This window comes from Callionymus lyra, chromosome 17, assembly GCF_982586985.1.
Source record: "Callionymus lyra chromosome 17, fCalLyr1.hap1.1, whole genome shotgun sequence".
Classification (NCBI taxonomy): domain Eukaryota; kingdom Metazoa; phylum Chordata; class Actinopteri; order Syngnathiformes; family Callionymidae; genus Callionymus; species Callionymus lyra.
Genome location: NC_141834.1, coordinates 5,780,483 through 5,805,000, shown reverse-complemented (window position 1 = coordinate 5,805,000; position 24,518 = coordinate 5,780,483). Strand labels below are relative to the sequence as shown.

Genomic DNA, 24,518 nt, shown 5'->3' with positions numbered 1-24,518 from the left:
CACGAGGATAATAAACATTCAGTGATAGATATATATGTATATTTTTAACCGTATATATAAAAATATATATGAACAACTGCAGCGTTGAACCCTCGTGTCTCGCTGTTTAAATGTCAAAATAAATGAAACTAATGTAACGTTACAGCAGATATAAATGTGTAGAAACATAAGGCTGTGTTTAAAATATGACCTGAGGTTCGTCATGTGAAATATAAAGGTGTGAATGTTTACCTGTTGCGGGAGAAGCGCAGCGGTGTTCAGACATCCAGGATGAAATAGTGTGTGTGTGTGTGTGTGAGTGTGTGTGTGTGTGAGGCTCAGAACCAGCAGCAGGGAGGGCGTGGTCAAGAGCCGAGACCAATCAAGTCACATGTTGTATGCACGTTTCCTGTTTCAGAGTAAAGCTTTTCAGCGGATGTGTTTAAAAATAAATGAGGTTTAGAACTTGTAAAGACAAATAGGAAAAGATTGTGGAACGACACTAAAAAACGCGTTGTATTTAAATGTAGTCGCTTGGTTGTTTTTTTTTATCGCTTACTTTGTGTGCTGTCTTATTTTATTGTTTTTTTCTGTACTGACACCACACACACACACACACACAATCACATGTGTTTATATAACTGGCAATAAAAGTGTTAAGTGTAAGGTGTAACTGATCCAATTCATCCGTAAATAAAAGTGAAGGGGATTTTAATCGGGTGTCTGAAATAAGACTTACAATTTGTATCTTTATTTATACATTTACTGGTGATAAAGATAGAAAATCTGATCAGAATCTATTTTTTGGAAACGTAATTGAGGTGTTTTTATGAAACTGAAACATTGAATAAAACAAACAAAAAAATAATTATGGATATATTCTTGAGGTAAAAGACACAAAAATGTCTTGTAGTAGATGATCAAAAAAAGCAATGGAGTAATGTTGTAAATGGAATCTGTGTAATGGAACAAATCACCTTCTCTCTTAGGTTGAGAAATGAAAAATATGCACAAAAGTGGAAGAAGTGGTTTTCATATAAAGAAAGAGAGGATGCCATTGATTCAAGATTGTAATGTTAAACTTGGTCTTTTGAAAAACATTGTTGTTCAAGATGTTGTCCCAGAAGAACAAATGTACATTACAAATTACTCTGCCTGACTGTATTTTTACTTTATTTCTGTGTTGTTGTTGTGGTTTTGTTTTTTGTTTCTTTTGTATTAGTTTTGGTTCTGTCTGTGTGAATACTGCAAAAAATGTTAAATAAAAAGTAATAAAAAAAAACCATGACTGATTTTCATAGAATAACTGAGCAGCATGCTCGAACTCAGTTGCGCAACACAATCAAGAATGGGAGCGCTGTAGCTCCTTCTGCACCACAGAGATGAACAGATCTTTAAATGAATAGAAACCATGTCAGGTTATGTGCTAAAAGGCACATAACCTGTACAATTTAGCTTTCGATCTGCAAAAAACAAATACATACTTAATAATGAAATGAGGACCTCACACACAAGTTTATCTATAGTCATCACTCACATATAGTTTACCTTTATAGACTCACATTAGTGTCAAAATTAAGAATTTAAAGAAAGGCATGACAGATGTTGCTATATAACAAAACTTCGAGTTAAATGAAACAAATGTCTGATCTGTTGGACTAGATGTTGAAATCCCTCTCTTCACACCAGGCACCGATGAGACTCTGTGGGAAGGTCAAGTGAGTGATGGCACCCTTTGAGTATGTTAAGTGGTCGCCCTACGTCTAGGATATTTCTTCCATAGGCCTACGACACCTCCAGAGGGTTCAGCAGCGAATCCCAGTGTCCCAGGTTCACTCCCTAGACACCATCACACTCTCTCTAGCCTGGATGGTGAGGTGGCCACGAACCCTCTTAACCATAACCTCCTCTGGGCGACCCTTGCACTTCAGCTCAATGATGGTCGAGGCCACTCTTCTCCTCCTTCACTCGGCCCAGAATTATAAAGTGGAATTTGCTTAAAAAAAAAAGAGGCGTCAGATGATTGAAAGGTTTATTTCAGAAAGCTTTGAATAACTTCAATCCGAGCAGAGCAGTAGATCACGGCATTCTGTAGTTAAATAAACACCTTAACTCCTCTAATAAAGCATCACAGTTCAGATGTTGACACAACCATCTGCTGCATGTTATTAAAATAAATCCATAACTAAAATTTATTGGCCTTTTTTTCCATTTTCCCATGTTTTAACTGCCCTTACATTTACAAATCAAAGGTGTGAAATAGGAAATAATAATAGCTACTGCTCCCTCTTAGCACTCTGTGTTGATCTTGATTGGTTTAGAAGGCTCTGAAGAGCTGGTTGGGCATGTATCCCAGGTGGAGGAAAGAGCTCTGGGCTTCTCTCTCAAGGTGAGCCAGCTCGTGGACCGTCGGGGCCAGAACATCCACGTGACCCGAGTAGTTCCCACCTGCAGAGATGAGGCGATAAGTCTTTTTAATTATCTAGACGTGGTAGATACGGATCTTTAGATAAACGTACCTCCAAGCTTCTTCCTCTGGCCGTACGTGACCTTCCCGTCAAACTCATCGAGGGGTACTTTAATGTCGGGCTCACATTGTGTGATGGTGCACTTCAGATGTTCCTCTATATCAGAGAGAAGCTATGGGAAAAAAAATAAAATGTATTATTACTCATTATATATGATAGTTAAGTAACTTATGAATGTTCATCATCTCTTTACAGTTCCAGTCTTTCCTCACCTCCTTTTCGTTGTACCAGATGGTGCAGCCTCCGTCTTCCTTCAGGCGAGTGTTGTAGCAGCCTCGGCCTCGGTTAGGACACACATGGTACCACACCTGCAGGCAGGAAGTCCAGCATGAGTGTCACAACTTCATGGTTCCGCTGATTTCAGCAGGTAGGATTCAGTAGCTGTATAATATCCATTTTACAGAACATAATACTTTTCAAAGAGACCTTTCAAGAGACGTAATGATCTGTAAAGGATGCTAAAATATTAAACTTCATCAATCAGTTTAATGGATTTATTTTTATTTTTTATATAACACAACACTACCATCTAGTGGTCTGTTAGTATAACTACAACCATTATGTTAAACAAATTCAATAGTGGTAGACTTAATAATAAAGTTAGATTATTACAACTATACTACAATTACTATAGACATAAACCCAAACAGAATCAGTATTTAGATAAACACAACTCTGCCATATCACATTTATTCATTAAAAAACACCATAAAAATAAATAAATAAAACAACGACTGAATAAAGAACTGTCATGAATCACACAAAAAGAAAACCTAGCTGTCATCATATACAACACAGTAAAATTTTTTAATAAATAATGAATATCAATGTTGTTCAGGTTTAATATTCAGTACATCATCATTGTTCTACTTTGTTAATCGCTGAATTCAAATAAATCTCATTTAATAAATCAATTTATTTCCAACAAACTTGTTATAAAAGTACAATAAGTCAAAGACATCATTTGAATTTCCGACAAAACTGTTATTTATGATTACTTCAATAATAGGAATATGTACCAAAATACCAAACTAATTAAGTAAATGAGGGTCACAAATTATCTTCAGGTGTTTACTGCATCACATCATGTTTGCGATTGCGTTTACATTCTATGGTCTACAGTTACAAATTACTTTCCAGGTGTTTTGTCCCAAAGACAGAATCATTATGACTTTATCGAGTATTAATTCATTAACATGAGTGGACTTGATGACCGTCTTCTGTTGCAGGGGACAATGCGGACATATATTTACACCATGAGTAGAGAGATATTTTCATAAAATATATCTTCTTTTACCTGGCTGAGGAAGCAGCCAAGCTGCCTCTCAGCAGGGATTACAAAGTCTTTTTTTGCAGTTTTAAGGCAGCTAAATGCGAAAGCAGGTTAAAATATGTGTGTTATTTGTATGAAAAGAAAAATTAAATGACAAAAATCAAGCTTACCTTCTCTTTCTCCATTGCAACCAAGGAGATGGCCAAACCCATTCTACATTCAGGAGAAGGAAACAAATAAATCAATAACAATGATAGGCCTTATGCTTGAAATAAAGGCTTTTCTTATCACATGGCAATATCAAGGTCCAGGGGCCAAATGTGGCCTGCCAGGTCTGTGGTCATTTAAGTTTGGTACATTTTTTTAAACTAAGGTAAACCAAGAGTGCATTCAACGACAATTAGGGTTGTCAACGTGTTAACGGTTACAAATCATAAACATCTTAAATCAATCAATAACCTTTTACAAAGTAATACTATGGTGATTCTGAGTGCTGTGTATCACATAACATTGGTTAAATGTCAGTAAGTACAAGCAGAATTAATATATCAGGCGCTCTGTTGATTGTACAGAAAATTAAAAAGGATGTTAAGTGTTGAGTATAGTCTGAAAAATTTGTTAAATAAAGTACTGTGTTTATGAGTTATGTTGGCTTAGATGTTGTACATATTGTATAGCTATTATAAGCGGGCGTAAAAGCATTCATATTTTTTTGTCTTAAGTGGATTAAGTTGGAGGTATTTGAATTGAGACAGAACACTCTAGTGGTAATACAGCGCAACTGCAATGGAAAGATCTGGTTACATTTATAGAAAACAACGTAAATGTTGAAACCCCTAACAACACTATACATCCAATTCACACATGTTATACTACATTCAGCAGAATTTATTTTTCAATACATTAATCTTTAAATTTAAAATAAATGTTTCATTGCAAGTCAAACCTTTCTGCTCTGCCAACTCTGCCGATACGATGGACGTAGTTCTGCTTCTCATCTGGCAAGGTCACGTTGATCACTGATTGGAGAGATGTGATAACAAATAAGCTGATTCAAATCTAGCACATGTAGGGTGGCGATGAAGACCCACCTAATAAATCACTTAGTTTCTTCATTTACTTACCGTATGGAACACCGTGGATGTCGATTCCTCTGGCAGCAACATCCGTACAGATCAGATGTCTTACTTCCTTCCTCTTAGAAAACAAACAATAACAGGAATTTAATCAAAGAAGAGCAATTATGTAGCTTTTTTTTTTTTTTTTTTTAAACCTTGAATCGATCCAAGTTGGTCTTCCTTTCTTGGGGCTTGCGGTCACCATGGAGACATACACAGGATAACTGGTGGTTCTTGCTGTTTGGACCTTTGAAAATAAAATAATAACGAGTCGGTGTGAGGACAAGAGGTGCGAGCAAGCGAGCGAGCTTCCTACCTCCTCCTTGCTGGATAAAGTACTGCTCCATGTTGTCACAGTCGATCTTCGTGCGGCAGAATATGATGGCCTGGTCCATTTTGTGCTCCTTGATGGCTCTTACTGTGTATTCACCCTTCAACTTCTTGATGGCCTCCGACCACATTTCTGGAACAAAAACACAAAGTTACATTTATAAGCACCTGAACACAGGGTGGCGATGAAGACCCACCTGAACTATTGGCTCCAGGTCTGGTGTTGTCTTTGGCGTGAACTTCATCCGTCTATCAAACGTAAAACAAAACTAGTAATACATTATTTTTTTGGGGGCTTTAAACGTTGGACCTACCGTGATACAGTTCTTTCCGAGACTCTCCCAGAGTCGATCCTTCTTTGGGTTGACAGGCACCACCACGTGGTGGACGGTCTCGGGGACAGAGTCCTCCCCTTTCAAGTCCACCCAGGTCGGGAAGTGCATGATGCGCTCTGAGAGTTTCTTCACATCGAATGAGTGCAGGGTGGCAGAGCACACAATGACCTTGAAAAAAATAAAATAAAATAAAGATTTATTAAAATGTAGCTTTATTCATCTTGTAAAAAGTAATACTTGTAAAGTACAAATAACTAAAATAAATAAAGCTAAGAAAAAGACAAGTGAATTACATGAGTGCACAAACAGATGTTTGGTAAAAGTAAGTAAGTAATTTTTATTTATATAGCACTTTTCCAGACCAGGGTCACAAAGCTCTTAAACAATCAAAACAATATTCAATAAAGTATATACTTTAAAGGTCAAGATAAAACTGAGAACACAACAAGAGTTCCAGAAAATCAAGGAAAAGCCTTGCTCTATATGTTATTATAGCAAACAAAATCATCTTTTTTTGATGGTGTCTCTCGTTCACAAACTATTTCTGTAAAGTCTAGGTCAAGTTAAATGAAAGTATCCCCACACACAATGATGTCACTTTCTACTTCTTACTTCAAAGTTGAAGGATTTGCACTAATATAAGAAAATCGAACAGGTAAACAGGGAGTCGTTACATGAAAATGATATCAACACACATACAAATACATTCACACACACACAGTTTTAAATCTATATTACCTGAAGTCTTTTGCCATCTGAAGTAACCTGCGGGATTTGGTTATGGATCCTGTTGATGAAGTCAGTGTAGCCTGCTGATAGAAGACCATCCTACAGACAGAGATAAAACAGTAGCAGAACTTCAATTGAAAGCTTATTTAAGAAATACCACGCAACATTTTGAGATTTTCGAACTCTGGTTCATATTTTAAAAATCTTCTCCACTATTTAACTTTGTCTAGAAGACCTGCCTGGAGAGTCGGTGAGTGTCATGTGACCACCAAACTGCTTTACAACAGTGTTTTCATATGAATTACTGAGAGACCTTAACTTAACAGGAAGACAATGAGTGAAACTGAACCAAAGAGACTTCCTCTTATAACTTAAAAGGTATGAGTTAACAGATGTTCTTTATCATTAACGCTACACTTTTCTGACACTAGGGGGAGCCACAACCAAATTGTTCAATGTACCCAAGACAGCATCATTTTCAACAACATATTCCATGTTATATATATATAACATATAACATGTTATAAGGACTTACACACTCATCCAGGACTAGAAAACGAACTTGAGACAAGCTGAGCTTCCCAGTAGAAACAAGGTCGTCGAGTCTGCCAGGAGTTCCCACCACAATGTCGACCTGGTGAACAATAATCCAATAATAAGATAAACAACATCACGCTACACTTGCTGCTCTTAGACATTGTAGAATTTTGACATACCCCTTGCTCCAGTGCAGCCATTTGATCCTTCGCAGGTACACCACCGATCACCAACAGCTCCCTGCAGCCATACAGCGTCATTATTACGGTCGTAAATTAAATTAAATAATTTAGAAACACAACAAAGTCCCTTTGTAAAGTTTCTAAACCACCAAAGGTTTTGGATTCAGATCGCAATTAAAATGCAACCTAGTCTACCACTATTGATTCAAGTTAAATTTAGGCAAAATGTAACTTAAAGCAAAAAATGACGAAAGAATTATCTAAAAGACAAAACAGGTTTAAAATGAAAAAAAAAAAATCCAAGTTCTCCCACTTATTTATTTGGATTAGAAAAACTATTTTATGTAACTTCACGTTAAGACAAACTAAAAAAAATTAAGGAAGTAAACAAAAACAATTATATGAGCTACATTATATTTTTGGATATACATTTTTTTAAATTAAAGACGTTGGGAGTGGTACTGATAGTCAGTAGTAATAAATGTGTATTCTCTACTCTATTTATTTCCCACCTGAGTTTAGGATCCACCACATATTTCTTAAAGTTTGTCACGTTGTTGAGCGTCTGCTCCGCCAGCTCCTTAGATGGCTCGATGATCAAAGCTTTGGGTGCGTTGGACGACGCCTTGACTTGACTCACTTTGGCACTGCCTGCAATGTGGAACGAAAATGTTAACAATAACCCAGGTCCGTAAACTACCGACACAAACAATCGATTTTGTGCTTTAAATTAAGTTCTTGTACCAGTTTGAGATGACTTGACCGTGTGTCCGTCAGGGGCTTTATCCAGGGCCACATATCCGCTTTTAGGTGGATTTTTAAATGGTGTCCCACCAAAGTTAAACTTCAGTTCTGCGTTCTGAAAGAAAAACAATCATCATAAACATGAAAACCTTTGAAATATTTTCAATTAATAAAGGTAATACCTTGAGAACGCAGGAGGCAAAGAAAGACTGATTCCTCAATTGCTGAGGAATCTCAAATGCCACACCCAAATCATTGCCTAAAAAGAATAAATTAAATATAAAAAACAGTAGCAGTATCAACTAAAACCAGTAGATTCTAAATGGGAAACATTCTCTGTCAGTGGACAAATGTCGGGCTGGTACTGTACCGTTCTTAGAGAAGAAAATCTGGCTCTTTTCAAGGTCCAGGTAGCAGCCAATAGTGTCGTGCATTGTAAATTCCTGAGAAAAATAAAAATAATATTTAGCTTTCTTTTAGTAATAAAAACAGGATGGTCTCTCAAATTTCCTAAACGTGGGAAGAAAAAAGGTATATTTTATGGTAACACTGACCTCGCCATAGCTGTCAAACTGCTTATTGTTGGATTTCTTTCCAGTTCCACCGAAACCGAACCCAAACTTATCCGTTCCTAATGAATGATACACGTACAAAAGTAGTTAAAAGTGTTTGTTTTAGATGATGGTAGAATGCAAATAGTGTCTTACCAAGGTCAAGCGCTGCCTGGAGTGTGGACCAGCCGACACGACAGAGACCTTGATCATGACAGGTCACTTCATAGTAGTACTTCCCTGGAAAAATAAATGAATATGAATGATTCAGATAATAACACAACATAAACATATAGCACATAATGGGATACATAAAAAGAGAAAGTTAAAAAACATGTGCACACCAGGCACTAAGCTGCAGAGTCTACTACTAAGCTTAAGTTTCTTAAGTTTAAAGTCTGTTCAATTTCCCAATGCAAACATTTAATTATTTATTTTTTTACACGACATTAGGGGCTCCATACATTCTCAAAACATGGGAAATTATTTTATGCCACTATTAGAAAAGAAAAACAACTAACTGATGTGATTATTAGAATAAACACTAGTGTCTTTCAAGAAATTTTGTTCAGGGAGAAAATGCAACAATTATCAAAAAAATAACAAAATAACTACATTAAAACTACCAAGAATACATACCTTTTGTGACCCCTTGAGTCGTACGGCAGCCGTGCCACTCTTTGAACTCTCTGCTCTGGCAGCACAATCCATCTGGACCGATTGCTTCAAAGACAACAAATCCAAACTTATTTCCCTGTTGCACTTCAATTTTATTGTTAATTAAATCTTACCAAATGCTGGACTGCGGTCATAAGGATTCATCTGCCAATTGTTAAAGACTAAAAAAAGAGAAATAGAAATCATGTTTTAGATCATTAAGCCATTTTGTAGATCTCACTTTAACAGAAAATAAGTTGGATACATATCGTTATCATTTAAAAACGAGAGTTTGCTTACTTGCTCCTCCTGTTTTGATCGAAGCTCTTCCCTTTTTACCCTCTTTTTGATCACTCAGTGTTTCATGTACAATCTGGATCACAGGAATACTGAAGGCCTGGGAATTTTTTTTTTTTTCAATAAATTAAAAAGATACAAAGAAATGAAATACAAAGGCAATGTGTGGGACTTACTCCTGTTTTACCACTTCCAGTTTCAGCAGCCTGGCGATGAAGAAAAAAACGTAGACCTTTTGGTTAACACATTTAAAGTTTGTATACATAAAGAGATGTAAACCGAGTAAATAAATAAGTGAATTTATTAGAAGATTTTTTGCTGAATAACACCAGCATGGTAGCCTTGAAAATGTGTTCTTATTTGTACAATAAAAGCACTTTTTTACAGAGGTAAAAAAGTAAACATAAACAGACCATTAGTACGTCTCCTCCGCCAAGAATCAAGGGGATGGATTCTGCCTGGATGTCAGTTGGAAGTCTGAAACAGTTGACATTTTTTTTATTCAGTCAGAACAAATATTTGACTGAAATATTTGAGTCCCTGTATAGATATAAATGTAATATATTGAAGACATGATTTCTTCATATCATTTCATTCATCCTTCACCAGTATAATTGATTGTAACTGAGATTACTAAGTAAGAACTCTGGGTTTATTAATGAACACGAGTAACATATTAGTAAGATTTTCCAAACATGTCAACATATAAAGTTTTACTGACATTTGACTGAGCATCTGCCATTGGATGTATTTATTTGTAATCATAAGTAGTTTTGTTTAGTAAAAATGAAACATTTTATTTTAAACATCAATGCCCACAATTGTTTTAAATCCCCTTAAATATACAAACTATCCGTCACTGACAGACGTCAGAAGGCACATGAACTAGTTACTCACAGCCAGTCCATTTCCTCCACTGCCTGAGCAATTTCGGCCATAACACCCATTTCTGCGGGAACACCAAGAGTATATAAGAACAGAAATTACTTTAAATGGTATATTGAAATGAAAATCAGGAACATAAATCTGATAAATCTCACCAGAAAATGCTGCCATGTCTGCTGCGATTGCAACTGAACCGGATGTGACAGGTGGACCGGCGGTGCTACTCGTTAACTTTTCCGTCCGAATGAATAATGGTTCCGTTTTGTATCAGCTTGCGCCAATGAGCATTATCATTTAGATTAAAAATACATTCTCGTGAAATGACATTTAAAACATTATTATCCGATTAAAATAAAATACTTTGTCATTTTACTTTACTAAATAAAGTTCTGGCTCAGGTTCGATTTTTTTATTTTGTCTCACACAGGCCGCCGTAGTGTTTGACAGTTCACTCCGCCAACATGGCTGAAAAAAGTCCGATGGATGAAGAAGAGGAAAACATTTTGTATGATTTACTCGTTATTACGGAATGGCCGCCGGAGGCTGACACTCAGGTGAGTCGAGCTTTCACTTGACTGTTTGCTAACTTTGCTGTGTGGAGCTCTTGAAAACACAAACGTCAATGTTCACCTGCGACGTTGCTAACCTCAGAGCCACGTATGTTTACACTTGAATTACAGCTCGTCGAGTACATCTGTTTTAAAGCTTACTTCCTTCATTTAAAAAACTGAAGTTACATTTATTTAAGACAATTCTAAACGTGGCTAATACACTGTTAGCTTTTGCATCATCCTGTGTTCCAGCCCTTTAAAGTTACATACTATGTTAAACATAAATATCCTAGAAACCGGTTGTTATTTAAAATGAATTTACTTTCCTCTGTTATTTTGCTAATGTGTTAACAATTCTTAACCCTATAACCTTTTAATATAATTTCAGTTGCGAGGGAATAAAGAACACAACAGCTCTCTTATTGCCAAAGCTGTGTCAGGTAAGATGTTAAGTCACACTTTCGACCATAAGGTATTTCAAAGAGCAATTCGAATTCTTTATGTTTCATTATTTATATGTTTTAAAGGCATGTGAATGACATTGAGAGGCTGTATATTTCTTATTTTAGTTTGTTGTTTAGCACTTGGTCTTCCTAAATACATTATGAACTACTGATAAACATTTTGCTGAACTAAATATTAACATGAAAAGGACATTTATGATCCTTATTGAGGTTTTGACTGAATAACTACATTACTATATTAAAAGTCAAACTGTCCCTTTTCCTTTATTCCCCAATTTCCTTATTACAAGTATGGCCAGTGATGTATTAAACATGAAGTTGGTGTCCGTCATTTGCATTTGTATGAAAAGAACAACTAAAACAAACACAAATGCACACAAAATAAGTGACTTAAGACAAATAAAGGCCTTTTACATCAAAACAAAATCAAAACACAGCTTCGACTCAGATACTATATATAAGTGTGTGTACTATATAAAACGTGAATAAAATAGATTTCCTTATACTGCTTGGTTTTCTATCGCGAGCTTTATTTGTAACATTAAATGTCACTTAAAAAATGAGTAGAACTGTTTGTGAATTGTTGTTTATTATTCTAAAACAAAAAGTTTTTTAGTCACTAAGTTGTACCTACTGTAATGTTGATGACAAAGCTAATGTAGCTAATGCTTTTTATTTGTATATTCTCTGTAATTTAATGGACCAAAATGTAAAAAGCAATTATTGAATCCATTGTTTGGAAGTGTTCAAGCACTGGCAACGGACTAAATACATTTTTTAACCTCTGGGTGAGATACTTAATTTGTTACAGCTCTCTGCCATCGGTCTGTGTGTACATTGAACTGATTTTTTCTCAGAAGTTAAGAGTTCTTATTCCAAATAGTTGAATATTGATATACAGTAGATGTTGGGCTGACCATCAAAGGGCACTTTTGGCTAAATAAAACGTTTTGAAAATTCCACTTTGTTGGTATTAGAAGCCGTTATCTGTTTTTCAGTCTTTCAACAGATGATTACAATCTTTTCCAAAATTGCTATTGCCAACTTAAAGTGAACTGCGATTTTAAAATCCCTGCGATTGTTCCTCTCTGTTTTAAAAACTTAAAAGACTGGTATTTCGGGAAAAGAGAGGAAATTAATTTGGTCCTATAATTCCAGTTGCCTTCATTTCACCTTCACAATTGCTATAAATATGTCGCGTCTATTGATTCCATTATTGTGCAAACTAAATGTAATCTATTTCCTCCAGGTCCATTTCGCCTTATCCTCCATTATTTGTGGTACAGGTAAGTTGTCTGACTTATCTTGAAACAAACAAGTGACACGTATTTTATTACATAGGCTTCATTATATTTGTTGTAGTACGCAACTCCAGCCAGCAGAGATCAGTGTTTACTTATAAAATTACTCCTATTTAACTGAAAAAGCCAGACTTGTTTATGATTAAATTGAATCACATTTTAAATATTTGTTTCAGTTGCACATACTCTCCTATTCTATGATTTTTTTTTCTATGCCTGTAACAACTTGAGATGGCAAAATAACACTAATTAAATACGCAATTGCTTCGTCTACAGGCGTTGCTCAATAAAGTTAAAAATGTTGAACCAAAGTTTTGCCTGATGTCAAAGAGTCCAGAGTGCGTTTTCTCTCTAGAATTAATTAAATCCTGCAGCAGCTGCCACCGGTGTACCCAAAAGGTTAATGTAGTCTTCTTTTCAGAGCCCTTTTTTATGTTGCTTCACTGGAACATTCTGTGTCAGGTTAAATAACCTGAAAATATATACGTTTATTACCTTTAAAAGGCTGCAACCTAACATGACGACGAGTATTATATATTATTAAACTATCTACAGCAGTTTTACCTCATTTAGAAAATGACATTAACTTTCAATTATAACATTGTTTGTCAGCACTGTTTGACAGTAGGTAGACAATATTTCACATTTTCTCACCACAGAAAGCTTCTCGAGTATAATGTTTTCATGCGTCATTGACAATCTGATCCTCATCATTCTTTTACTCCATGATCAGATTTAATTATTAATTTTCATTCTCATTTCATTCTCATTTCATTCTCATTCATTTACATTTCTGCATCGTAATGAACTCACTTTTTCAACTTTGGTTAGTCATGCTGCACATGGAAATGTAACTTTTCCTCACTTTTTGATGACATTTTTTTGATTGTAATTCTTGTCTCTGGTTCACTTGATGCTGATTCCTTTGTCACATTCGACCACTTTCTTCTCGCATCTTTGCTTTCGGCCATTTCCTCTTTTTTAACCAGTTTCTCTAACTTGTATCGATATCGATATGCTACCTGTTCTTCTACCCACTGTTTTAATACTTTTGTTCCCTAACCCTTCATCACCACGCTCAATGTGAACCACCACTTTTCCCTCCTTTTGGCTTTTTCGACTCCTGCAATCTGTTATGCTTCTTTTTCTTGATGTATTTATTCCCATTCAATGGTTATAGCTCGTATTTACATGCTGACAAAGGCTTCAAGCATCTCATTCAGAGCTTCTTTTTCATAGGATATTCCGAGGCTTTGCGATGGCTTTATATTTAAAGTTGTTTTTGTACTGTTGTTACAGTATTTACCTAATCTACATTATTAAATATTCCATTCATAGCTAATATAGCACCTTCCTTTTCACTTTTAATCCAAGTCTGTAAATCCTTTCTTCTTGAATAGGTTCTCTTTTCAAGTGGCTTCCATTGAAAAAACTGTATGCTCTGAGGTCATAAGACTAAAAATAAGCTACTAATGACTGCCTGTTTCACAGTTTACTTTCTGTTACATCCTTAATCAGGCTTTAATTTGACTCTGTTTTCTCCTGTTTTAACATTAAATCTTTGTCTCTTCTGTAATTCGTCAAACGATCACAGTAACCCATCTGTTCTTTGCGCTATAAAACAAGGATGAATAATTTCCTACCTGGTGCTCGAAGCTATTGGGTGCGACAATTCAACTTTCTGAAAACGGTTGAACAGAATGATTAACTGCCATAAAGACGGCACATTTCGTCTGACAATTAATTAGTCGGCAGATGGTCAGACAGACGCAGGAGGTGCGAGATAAATGGCAGTTGCCGTTTTAAACAGAACCTCTCCACTATATTCCACTATATTCCCAAAAGGTCGCAATTACCAGGTCGTTAGAGTGACTCGTTTTTTATGATAATGGTGGAGCTTTTTGTTTTGGACAGATTGGCTCACTGCTGGAAATCCTGCAAGAGTGTTAGAGTACATTTGTCACTATAATATAGTCTGTCTGAGCTTATTAAATCCTTTTTAAAGTAACACCTTTGCTTTAATTATGGTCTTTGGATTCTCTTGATCTGTGGATGAATTCAATTAAGTCGCAGTATTTCCAACTCGTATAATTTATTTTAAGACATGAGGATTGATAATTAAAGTTGGAGATGATTTATTAATGGTTTACATTTACTCTCCATAAAGTGTAATGGGGAGAATAAAACAAAAAAAATCTTCACCTGTTGTATTACTATTAATTTTATTATTTATTTATAACTATAATGCAAGTTGCGTACTCGCAAATAAAATGATAAAACATTGTGTAGAATTTTACAAACCTACGTAAATTTTATTCAGTTTAATAATTTCTATAAATATATAGTATAACAAGTATTGCATTTCCAGTAATATTCATATAAAAAACCAACATAAAAACACGTTTATATTTAAAAGAAATAAAAAATCTCAACGTCAATAAAGGAAAACAATAAAATCACATTATAAAATAAGGCCATAAAAATGAAGAGACTTTGCGATACGGAACATGTTAGTTTTAAGTTTGGATTTGTTGAAGGATAGAAAGTAACAATTGCAGAGGTCAGATGGTAAAGATTTTAAAAATATAATTTCCCATATAAAATATATTTTAAGATGTATGTTGGACAAGCAAAAAGTCAAATTAGCCAACATTGTACAACCAAGATATTTTAGCTAATTTTGTTATTGAGCTGTAAGGTATTGTGAGTTTACATAATATTTCTGTAAACTGAGATCCTCAACTCGCCTGAAACCACTAATTCGTTTTGAATTTGATACGATTGCTCGTAACTGGAGAACAAATTAAGTTGATGGCACGAAAAAAAACACCTTAAAGTTAAACACTTCAACCCTTAAAAATAAAAACGCAAATATGCTGTAAACAAATGAGTGAAATAAATGCAGCTCATTATGTCTGCAGATGATGTGGGATATCATGGCTAAATATATCCTTTCCTTTTTCACTCGCTTTGTGGTTTGTCATCTAAATCCCCTCAGGAAGGCGGATTACTGACGAGGCTGATTTTCGACGAGAAGCGTGATAAGAAGGGCAGATAGGGACGGATTCATTAATTTCTCAGGAAATACGACTTGCACTTTGCTCGGGTTAAAGAGATCAGAGTAATTCACGGGACATGCTAGCACTCAATGTTGGCTATAAAGCTGAGTGGAAGAGGAACTTCCAGGGTCATGGAGATTTTTTTTTTTAATATTCACTTAAACTGCCGCACTTCACGGTCCTTGCTGAGTTCGCAGGATTGAAAAATACAATTAACTTTCAAACATATTACTCGACATTGGCCTAATCATTCCAGCAACAGATCAAACAATTAACACCAGAACTGGCTACATACGTGACTCTATTCCCAACTAAACATTCCATTAAATATCTATTTAGGAACCAACACGCGAGTTTAATGAATTAAGGTAGTCTGAGCAGAATGTCACTTCTTCCACTTGTGATACAAATGTGTTTATTTACCCCTTTATCTCTTAAATCATTCACCCACAATGCCCCTAGTTTTTCCTTCCTATCGTGTTAAACCATCTGAGTCCCTAACTTTTTTTCTCAAAATCAAACTGTCCCTCATTCCTCTTACTTTTAATGAAAACCTAAGCATCTTTAACTCTGAGTCTTCTAACTCTGGTTCCTGTGTCAGAGCTACTGTCTTCAAACCTTGAATTATGACAGGTTTCATACTGTCCTGACAAGCTTTTGTTAAAGCCTAGCTGATTTTGTAAAAATCTATTTCGGACCATTCCTTGTCTTGTCTCGTCTTCTTCAGCTTATCCAAGTTGGGGTCGCGGGGGCAGCAGCTACAGCAAGGGAGGCCCAGACCAGTTCCACTAGATCTAGCAGCTGAATAGATGGATAGAAAGTTTTAAATCTATCTATTCAGCTGCCACATCCATTTGACTAATAAACTGAAGCTAATAAATGAAATAGTCCCATACAATCTGTTAAACAAAAACAGTTATATTAACTTATTTAAACGGTTTTACTCTTCGACAAAAACACAAGATATCGCCCCAAAAACAGATTTAATCTAAATGAAAATAACTAATTTATTTTAAAATGAGAAACAATGTATTCAAGTCACATAAGTCATGTTATATTCATCCTCACCCGTTCCACCCAGCCTGCACTCTTCTCTTCACCCATTGTCTTGCCTCTCTCATTTAAAAACATGTGGTCTGTCTTGCTTCCACTGACTTTCATTTCTTCACCTCAACCCTTCCAACATTTTCTCCTTCTTAACCTCTTTGCAAATCACTAAAACGACAGACATCTTATCTGTCCGTCATGTATTTCTACTTTAAACTTGAGTAAAAATAGAGAAACGCACTGTTAAAAAATTCCACCAAACTGCTGCTGCTCCATGAATATGATTAACATCGCTAAATTGAATGGAGGACTTCAAAGCACAAACCCTGCCAGAGGATTTGTTGTAAATATAAAGACCACCACAATGATCAATCAACTAAAGTAGGCTGTTGAAGTGATTTTACTGTTTGTTCTTGTGGATTATGTGTGTGGTCAGCCTTTTTTTCAAAGAGGGCAACATATTATTATGTGAAAATGAACGGATGCCAATTGGGAAAAATGACACCATAACAACAAAAACCTAATAAAAGCACTTTATTAATATAAAAAAACAACAAAGCTTTGAAATAACATTTTATTTGAATTCAAAGTTATTTTATGGTTTATATTTCCATTGGGTGTGTATAAAAGACAATCATTCGATGTTTTATTTAACAATTAACACTTAAATATTCATGGCGTTTATTCATTTGTGTGCTGCAATTAAACCTCTGGCCACTAGTTGGCAACATTTGTTATTTCCTCCCTGCCTAATAATCGACAAAACCAGCAAAATGGCAGCAATGGCTGACAAAGAAAGGATACACCAGGCTCCAGCTGCTTTTAAAGTTGATGTTTGGACACATTTTGGCTTTAAAACAAAGTTTAAAGTTAAAAACTCACAGATACTAGATACTGTACTGGATGTTGCTCCAGGTTGTGTATTGTTGTATGTGTCGTATGCAATTTTTTTGGTAATATTTTGAGAAGCACTTTCCTACAAGCACCTTCACTTTGAATTAGACAGAGTATTTGCTAATTTCTTTGTTGTAAAAGCCTGAAAAGTAAAATTATTGTTTCTCAATAAATCATTGTTGCTACAGTATTGCAATATATCGTATCGTTACACATGTATAGTGATGCGTATTGTATTGCCAGATACACAGGACTAAAAAAACACTTGTATCTTCATCCAGATCCAACAAAGAATTCTCGAGGGCATTAGCTTTTAGTTTCACTTTGAATCATTGGATCTTGCCATAAAACAAGTTTAAAAATGTTTATTCTCTCAAATTGAATGGTACAGGTTAGGAGAATGTGCGCCACACGAAATCTGCTAAAGGGCCGCAAATAAATGTTTGTGTAGATGCTTGACCCCCAAACATATATATATATATATATATATATATATATATATATATATATATATATATAGTTTATTACATGGTCAATCGACACGTCTAAATAAAACAATGCATGTGAGTTGGAAGAACTGTAAGTAATACTTAGAAAGTTTTAAAATATATCTTTTTCGCTCCTCAGTCCTTCCAGCTCATCTCTTCCACCCGCTCTCCTCCGGCTGGCAAACAAACAAATCAACTGGCAGTTGGTGCTCGCAAGGTGAGTCCAGAACACACCGTGATCAATACTCGGTTGTTGCAGAATTGACTCGCATTATCTCTTTGCATGCTTTCGGTCATCGTTCAATTCTGACTCTTTCAATCTGAACGTCCAAAGGGAATTTTTAATTGTCTATTGGGTCAAGCGTGTCGGACGTGTTACGTGTGCTTAACTGATTTCACAGGTTATTTGTTGTGCTTCAGGAGCCTTTTCTGTTCCGTTGCTTTCTACCTTAAAATCTGTCTCATTTCACACCCTCTGAACCCCCTTAAGTCCAGCTAATGATTATTGTGTCGCTGCTCTTTGGAGTCTTCTGTCTCGCCCTTATCTATTTTCAATCCAAACTTCACACCCTTTCTTTTATCTTTTTCTTCTTAGAAGTTTTTTTTCTCTTAGTGAACGGCTTCAGATGGCATTTGATTTGAAGAAGTTGGTGTTTATCTTCTTCTCCAGTTAGGTCGTGAAACTCGCACCGTGTTTATTGCATTGATCTTAATTGGTAAAAGTTTGTTTTACTTTGAATTTTATCTGCCAAAAGCTGTTGAATGCACCATAGCCAACCGTGCGTTATTGAACACAACAAGATTGTTCATGTCAATTTTTTGGAGTGTATTTTTGTTGTGTTTAAGCAAAATTAAAATAATTGTTAATCAATGTAAATGACAACAGATTCTTGTTTGTTCAACTACTTTTAGTCCATTTAGTTTTCCTTCCATGATAATGGAAATGTTTCGCCATATATTTTATTGGCGACTGCGGTCTCTGAGTCAAGGTGAACCATTTGTTTTTGTCCCCCTGGGTCACATTGACCCGTGAGATAACACAAGGGTTAAAGAGACACCATGGTCTCTTCAATGTATGCCATTTGAATAATGAAGTGACAATATACAAGCATGCCAGTTTTTAGGTAAGATCCTCCAAAGGGTCTTTGAAGCTATAGATACATAAGGCCTGATAATAGATGAGCTTCAAGGTTAAGACCACTTGAATTCCACAGACCTTTTCCTTAAACTAACATGTTACATAATTGAAACCTGCTCTTCCTTCCCTGTGTATTCAAGGATTCCTGACCAAGCTCTTGTTTTCCTTCGCAGTAACGGCAAGCTGCTGGCAGTGGTTCAGGACCAGTGTGTGGAGATTAGGTAATTACTGAACTCTACCCTGCAGTTCGAGGCGTTCCATTTATGTGTGTGTGCGAGTGATAGAAGGCTTTTTAATTAATGGGGTGATTAATCACATCTCCCCTAAGAGGAGCTGCTCTCTCAGCGTGTACCCAAAGAATGTTGTTTTCCCCCTGTTTAAATTAGAGAGTAATGGGAACATTAGGAGGCTTTAATACTCAACAAAACCTCATCACTGGCCAACTGTTGTGTGTGTTTTTTACGATGGACATTTCAAGAGGAACTGTTTTTTATTTAATTCTGGAAACTCATCCATGAAACATTCTCATCAGTTGCTATCGTTTTACTTTGTTTAAATGCTTGTCTATGAAGTGTAAATGTAAAGAAATGATTGACTTAAGTCACTTAATGGGCCAAACATGACATTAGTCCTTGTTTTCTTTTTTAAGTGAGGGTGGTTGCTGAGGTTTACATCATATTGACAGTCATCTTTACATGAACTCAATCTATCATTAAATTTCAGAGGTTTTCATCTTTTCAGATTAATTGCAAATATGCTACTTTATCTTCGCATAATAGAAAAAAAAACATTGGTAGTATCAATATTTTTAGAACAAATTTTACTATTACTATTACTATTTAATTAATTTATAAGTACAGTATTTCAATTGTTTGCTGGCTGCATACAGAGTTGGTGGTTTTTTTTTGGCCTGCAAGCCTCAAAGTTTAACCAGTGTCTCAAAACCTTCACACTTTTTGTCTGAATGATCCAACATTGTGTTGATAAAGTTCTGAGCTGATTGTTGTGTAGATTACCAGTTGTTACAGTTTCCTATGCTGCAGAATCATAAATCGTAAAATATATTTTCCGTTTCCTAATATATGCCAGACTATACTTTTGCTGGGGGCAGGAACTATGTAAAATATCTGCTCTGAGTTCCGAAGTGAACATTTTTCAAGGATTTCAAAAACTTTTTATTATTATTCCACTATGAGTCATTGGGCGAAATTACTATCTGAGGCACAATAAGGACATGAAAATAACAGCAACTTTATAAGTAATTTGAAAACATGATATACTATGTAGTTTATATTATTAATAACACACCTAGGGGGAGGTAACAATACAATAAACAATACCAGCAATTTCAAAATGTAATAATAATAATAATAATCATTTCTATTTATATAGCGCCTTTCTAGAGCAGGGTCACAAAGCGCTTTGACAGCCGGACTATTATTGGATTTAATTTAATATGTAATCCACCATAAACGTCTTAAATACTAAGAATAATAAAATAAAAGACATGCTTGTTGCTTTAGCTTAATTGAAACACATTACAAAATATATTTAAATTTTAAATTGAACTTGCCCTTTCATTTTAGGACTAGATTTGTTGCTGTTATTTCGCAATTCTTGACATGATGCACAACATTATAGTGACAAAGTTGCCACTACTACTCCGGCAACTTAAATATGGTAGCATAAGAAACTATGGCAGTTTTTTTTCTAGTTGGACAAGACCTTCTAACTTACAATCATCAATTATTAATTTTAAATACAAAGAAGTCAAGTATTGTTATTGCTTCAACTTCTTGTCTTCTCGAGCATGTTTCCACAAACTAATGGTAAATATCTAATGTAGTCCAAATTGTGTCGACGAGGCAAAATGAAGAATCCCCCGCAGTCCTTCTGTACATTATGCTTATGACATTTTGCCTCTTCAGATCAACTTGTAAGTCATTATTCTTCTCTTGTTAAATGTCGCAGGCAAAGCAAAACAGGATCACCAGCAGATGGTAAAAACAGAAATGGTAATCCATTTTAAATACAAGATGATATCCGCCTCAAACCAGTTCATCGTATCTTCCTATAAATCCTGTATGTTACAATGAGAGAGACCCATATTGAGTCATTTTGAGCACGAGTAATTATTTTCAGACACAAATCCAATTCCCTTTGAACACAGGCAGAATATACACACTCAGCAGTGTGCTGCGTAGAAGCCACATGATCCTTTAAATTGAGTTGAATTGAAATGAAAATCAATAGCAATAAAACAGGTGTACAAACATGTCTTCCCTCTCCAGAGGCCGCCACACTGCTGCTCTGTAATTGTGGATTTCTGCCAATATGTGACAACTAAAGTGAAAAGTGTTTTGCCCGGTTTTGATTGAAAACAATCATGTTCCTGCACTCGCGCTCAATGTTGTTGGCCTTTCTTGTTTCTCCACACGGGTCTTGTTTAATCACATTGTTTTATAGCTTGGCCTCGTACTATTAGTTTGTGCGAGTGGGTGTTAAGTCAGCTCAAGGCCTTATCCTCTGAGCTCTGTTAAGTGCCTGTCTAAACTCAACCCTGTCTCAAGGCCCAGTCTTCTTGATCCACTGAGGCACTACAATTGGCATTCTATTAGGCATGCCCACCTTTTAACAGGTCACATAAGGACACCTGGAAAATACTTATTTTTCTTTCTTTCTCTTCTGCAGGTCTGTGAGGGATGACTTTGGCTCCATCATTGGAAAGTGCCAAGGTAAGACCCCCATCAACTCTTAAAATAAATCTAGGTGGATGGAAAATCAGTATAAATGATTAGAATGTCAAGGTGGATGGTGAAAGGGGGGCTTCTGGGTATTTTCTTGGTGTTCTGGGTGTTTATCAAACCAGTGACAAAGTGGAAGGTAACATCATAATGTGTAATTCAACTTCGGAGCATGTCGGAGTTGTTTTGCAGTTATGATTGAAATTGGTGCTTGAGAATCAGTGTCTAGAGTAATATTAGGATATCGAGTAACATGTTATTAAAGGTCAACAATATGAAAACTTACCTGACTAAGTCGCATGTTTCAAATGTTGAAGTCTCTAAGATGCAGTAAGTCCCTCATCATGAGGTTTTGAAGATATTGCTCTATACATTTTAAAACGATTTCAGGTTTTCAAGATTAAACACTTTTAATACAGTGTTGTTCAGTTTGATTCTTGTTATTTAATAGGTTTCTGTGATCAATAGTACTAGTTTAAATTCCTAGGGGGGAAAACTGGCAATTATCAATATCAGCCTGTTGATACTGACAATATTGTCGCTCTGTATCGGCCACAAAAATGTACAATGAACCCCACATTTATTTTATTTCACTTTACTTTTTTCTGAATTGTTTAATCAGAGAATCCAACATTACACTGGCCTGTACACTTGAAAATTCAACATTATCCCTCACAAGAGTTACTTTCCTCTGTAACTAGTTACTAAGTAACTTTTGACAGAAGTAACTAGAAACTATAACTACCATTTTAAAGTAACTAAGAATATGACCCTACTAAGGGTTAAAGTTCCACCTGGTGGATAAATGATTGTGTTTCAAGAAAGGCCACGTATATTAGATTTGTAAGGATGTTGTATTAATCTTTTGCAGAGTGCTTTTAGAAAGTAGTTGTGGGGGTAACATATGTTCGGTTTAGTTGTTTACGAATAAATTACTTCTGACACTATAACTTGAATCCTCAGTCAAAGAAATACTGGTACAGCTGTAGGAGGACGATAAATTGTACCCAAAACTTTGACACATCATTATAGACTTCATAATTGAGCAGAAATATTGTTTGTGGGCCAAATTTCACTATATTGTTTGCCTCTTAAAAATGGATGGCAAGATGCAGTTGGCCCATTGGCCATAGTTTTGAGACCCCTGCAAAGCATTGTCCAGTACATTTACATATGAACCCCTGATTTGATTGAAAAGTATTGATGATCCCAGCTAATAGGAATGTGTAAAGTGCATGGCTGTGAATGACAACGCTGATAATTGCCCTCTCTTCCTCGCCCCCTCACCCCCTCCCCACTGCATCTGCCTCATCGTGGCTGATGAAAAAAGGAAACGTCTTGATAGTTTGATTAGCTTCCGAAATGGCCAGCTTTGTTGAGTGTAATTGTTCTGTCTAAATGAGATTAGAGGAAAAACTTTCACACTTTTTCTTTTAAACTGACTTAGTTAAATGATTTATTTTGATCTTTGAAGTCTGGCTCAATGCAGCAGTGAATGTTTAACATTCTTTGTGTGTGAGGCTCAAAGCATGGTCCCTAGTTTGTCCATTGATGGGAACTTAAAGCAATGCAATAACCACAGACTATATAAAAAAAAAGTACAAAATGTAATTTGACAAAGAAAGTAATACTACAGGCTTTTCAATAATCAATGCAAAATCCAATTCATGCCCATACAGCCTGTTGAACACAGTACTTTTACTGGAACACAATAAGGATGGCCAGTGGATAATCTAGCAAAACGGTACTGAAAGAATGACCGAAAATTGTGGAGAAAAACACAAGTGAAATTTATTTTTCTAGAACAATTAAGCCTTACCTGTGAGTTCAATGCAGCATTATCGGTGGCTATATATAAGTGGTCATGGTGGAGCTGATTGGTTTAATAAGGAAATACTTTGCATCCAACTTGTGTATTTTTATTGTAAAGATGCGTTAAGCCTCACAGAACGAAGGTGTTCAAGGAGATCTGTAGAGTATTATCTAACATAGAATGACTTGAATCAAGTCTAAGTGACTGATAGTTTGAATATGCTCCTGGGACAGTCTTTTTGTTGAAGGCACTTTTGTAACATTTTAAGGGCCAAGAAACTCTTGCTTTAACAAACACTGCTCCCTTTTGATTTTTTTTCTTCTTATCATCATTAAGTTCAAGTATTTATAAGCTCTATTTTTTCTAGTTTAGGATCCTAATATAGATTTACTGTCTACATTTTTTTCTTTTTTTACATTATGTCTTTCTATGCATACATGTTTTGGCATACTTATCAACATGCACATTATGGGTCTCGTTCCTGAAGCTCGAGTAAATCCCAACACCGATTTTTCCACTACGAGAAACCTACTCCGGATGCATGTTCTGGTCATATTTGATGAATCTTGAAAGTGAGAGCAGCTCATTATAGTGAGTAATAAGCATAACTATTTGACCATTAATCGAAAATGATGACTATATAAGGAGGTGTAGATGATTTGGTCCACCTTATAGCTGCAAACGGAGAGATATTACCGGAACAAACTTTTCTAAAGCGGAGATCAAAATCATTTTGTGGTGAAGCGGAGTTAAAAAAACAACATTTTCTTTCCTTTTCACAAAAAAAAACTAACTCTTTAGTCACAAGACTCACAGTCCAAAATATCACCTGCTGACAAGAACATTGCTCTCATTATCGAGGAACATCAGAAGA

At 35.6% G+C, this 24,518-nt stretch overlaps 3 protein-coding genes across 6 annotated transcripts in view; 1 reads left to right on the top strand and 2 right to left on the bottom strand.

Moving 5' to 3' along the window:
- The window catches only part of itsn2a (intersectin 2a), a 45,770-nt gene extending 45,474 nt beyond the window's left edge, over nt 1–296 (bottom strand). For all 4 annotated transcript variants that reach the window (XM_087779142.1, XM_087779144.1, XM_087779145.1 and 1 more), the window contains exon 1: nt 232–296. The gene's annotated coding sequence lies outside the window, so the exon portion shown is untranslated. The remainder of the gene's footprint in view (nt 1–231) is intronic.
- Nucleotides 297–1,997: 1,701 nt separating this feature from the next.
- On the bottom strand, nt 1,998–10,352 carry ddx1 (DEAD (Asp-Glu-Ala-Asp) box helicase 1). Its single transcript, XM_087813151.1, has 26 exons — nt 10,301–10,352; nt 10,158–10,209; nt 9,674–9,737; nt 9,437–9,466; nt 9,264–9,360; nt 9,098–9,145; nt 8,946–9,029; nt 8,463–8,546; nt 8,310–8,386; nt 8,126–8,198; nt 7,938–8,014; nt 7,756–7,870; nt 7,524–7,662; nt 7,009–7,069; nt 6,828–6,926; nt 6,302–6,391; nt 5,543–5,731; nt 5,426–5,477; nt 5,215–5,361; nt 5,054–5,145; nt 4,905–4,977; nt 4,727–4,799; nt 3,951–3,993; nt 2,720–2,815; nt 2,499–2,619; nt 1,998–2,427 (listed from the first exon to the last, which is right to left on the bottom strand). The coding sequence occupies exons 1-26, from the start codon at nt 10,314–10,316 to the stop codon at nt 2,297–2,299; spliced, it is 2,223 nt and encodes a 740-aa protein (XP_087669277.1). The 5' UTR covers nt 10,317–10,352; the 3' UTR covers nt 1,998–2,296.
- A 216-nt stretch (nt 10,353–10,568) lies between these two features.
- nbas (NBAS subunit of NRZ tethering complex) overlaps nt 10,569–24,518 on the top strand; it is a 212,561-nt gene continuing 198,611 nt past the window's right edge. Inside the window, exons 1-6 of the mRNA XM_087812214.1 lie at nt 10,569–10,699; nt 11,085–11,136; nt 12,410–12,446; nt 18,089–18,166; nt 19,261–19,308; nt 21,779–21,822. Coding sequence (XP_087668340.1) covers nt 10,607–10,699; nt 11,085–11,136; nt 12,410–12,446; nt 18,089–18,166; nt 19,261–19,308; nt 21,779–21,822 — 352 coding nt within the window. The 5' untranslated portion in view covers nt 10,569–10,606. The remainder of the gene's footprint in view (nt 10,700–11,084; nt 11,137–12,409; nt 12,447–18,088; nt 18,167–19,260; nt 19,309–21,778; nt 21,823–24,518) is intronic.

What these genes read in the sequence shown, in the direction of transcription:
- ddx1 (XM_087813151.1), bottom strand. An exon ending in TCTGGTACAACGAAAAGGAG is followed by an intron (nt 2,620 to 2,719) that starts GTGAGGAAAGAC and finishes TTTTTCCCATAG; the next exon opens with CTTCTCTCTGATATAGAGGA. An exon ending in CCAGAGGAAGAAGCTTGGAG is followed by an intron (nt 2,428 to 2,498) that starts GTACGTTTATCT and finishes TCATCTCTGCAG; the next exon opens with GTGGGAACTACTCGGGTCAC.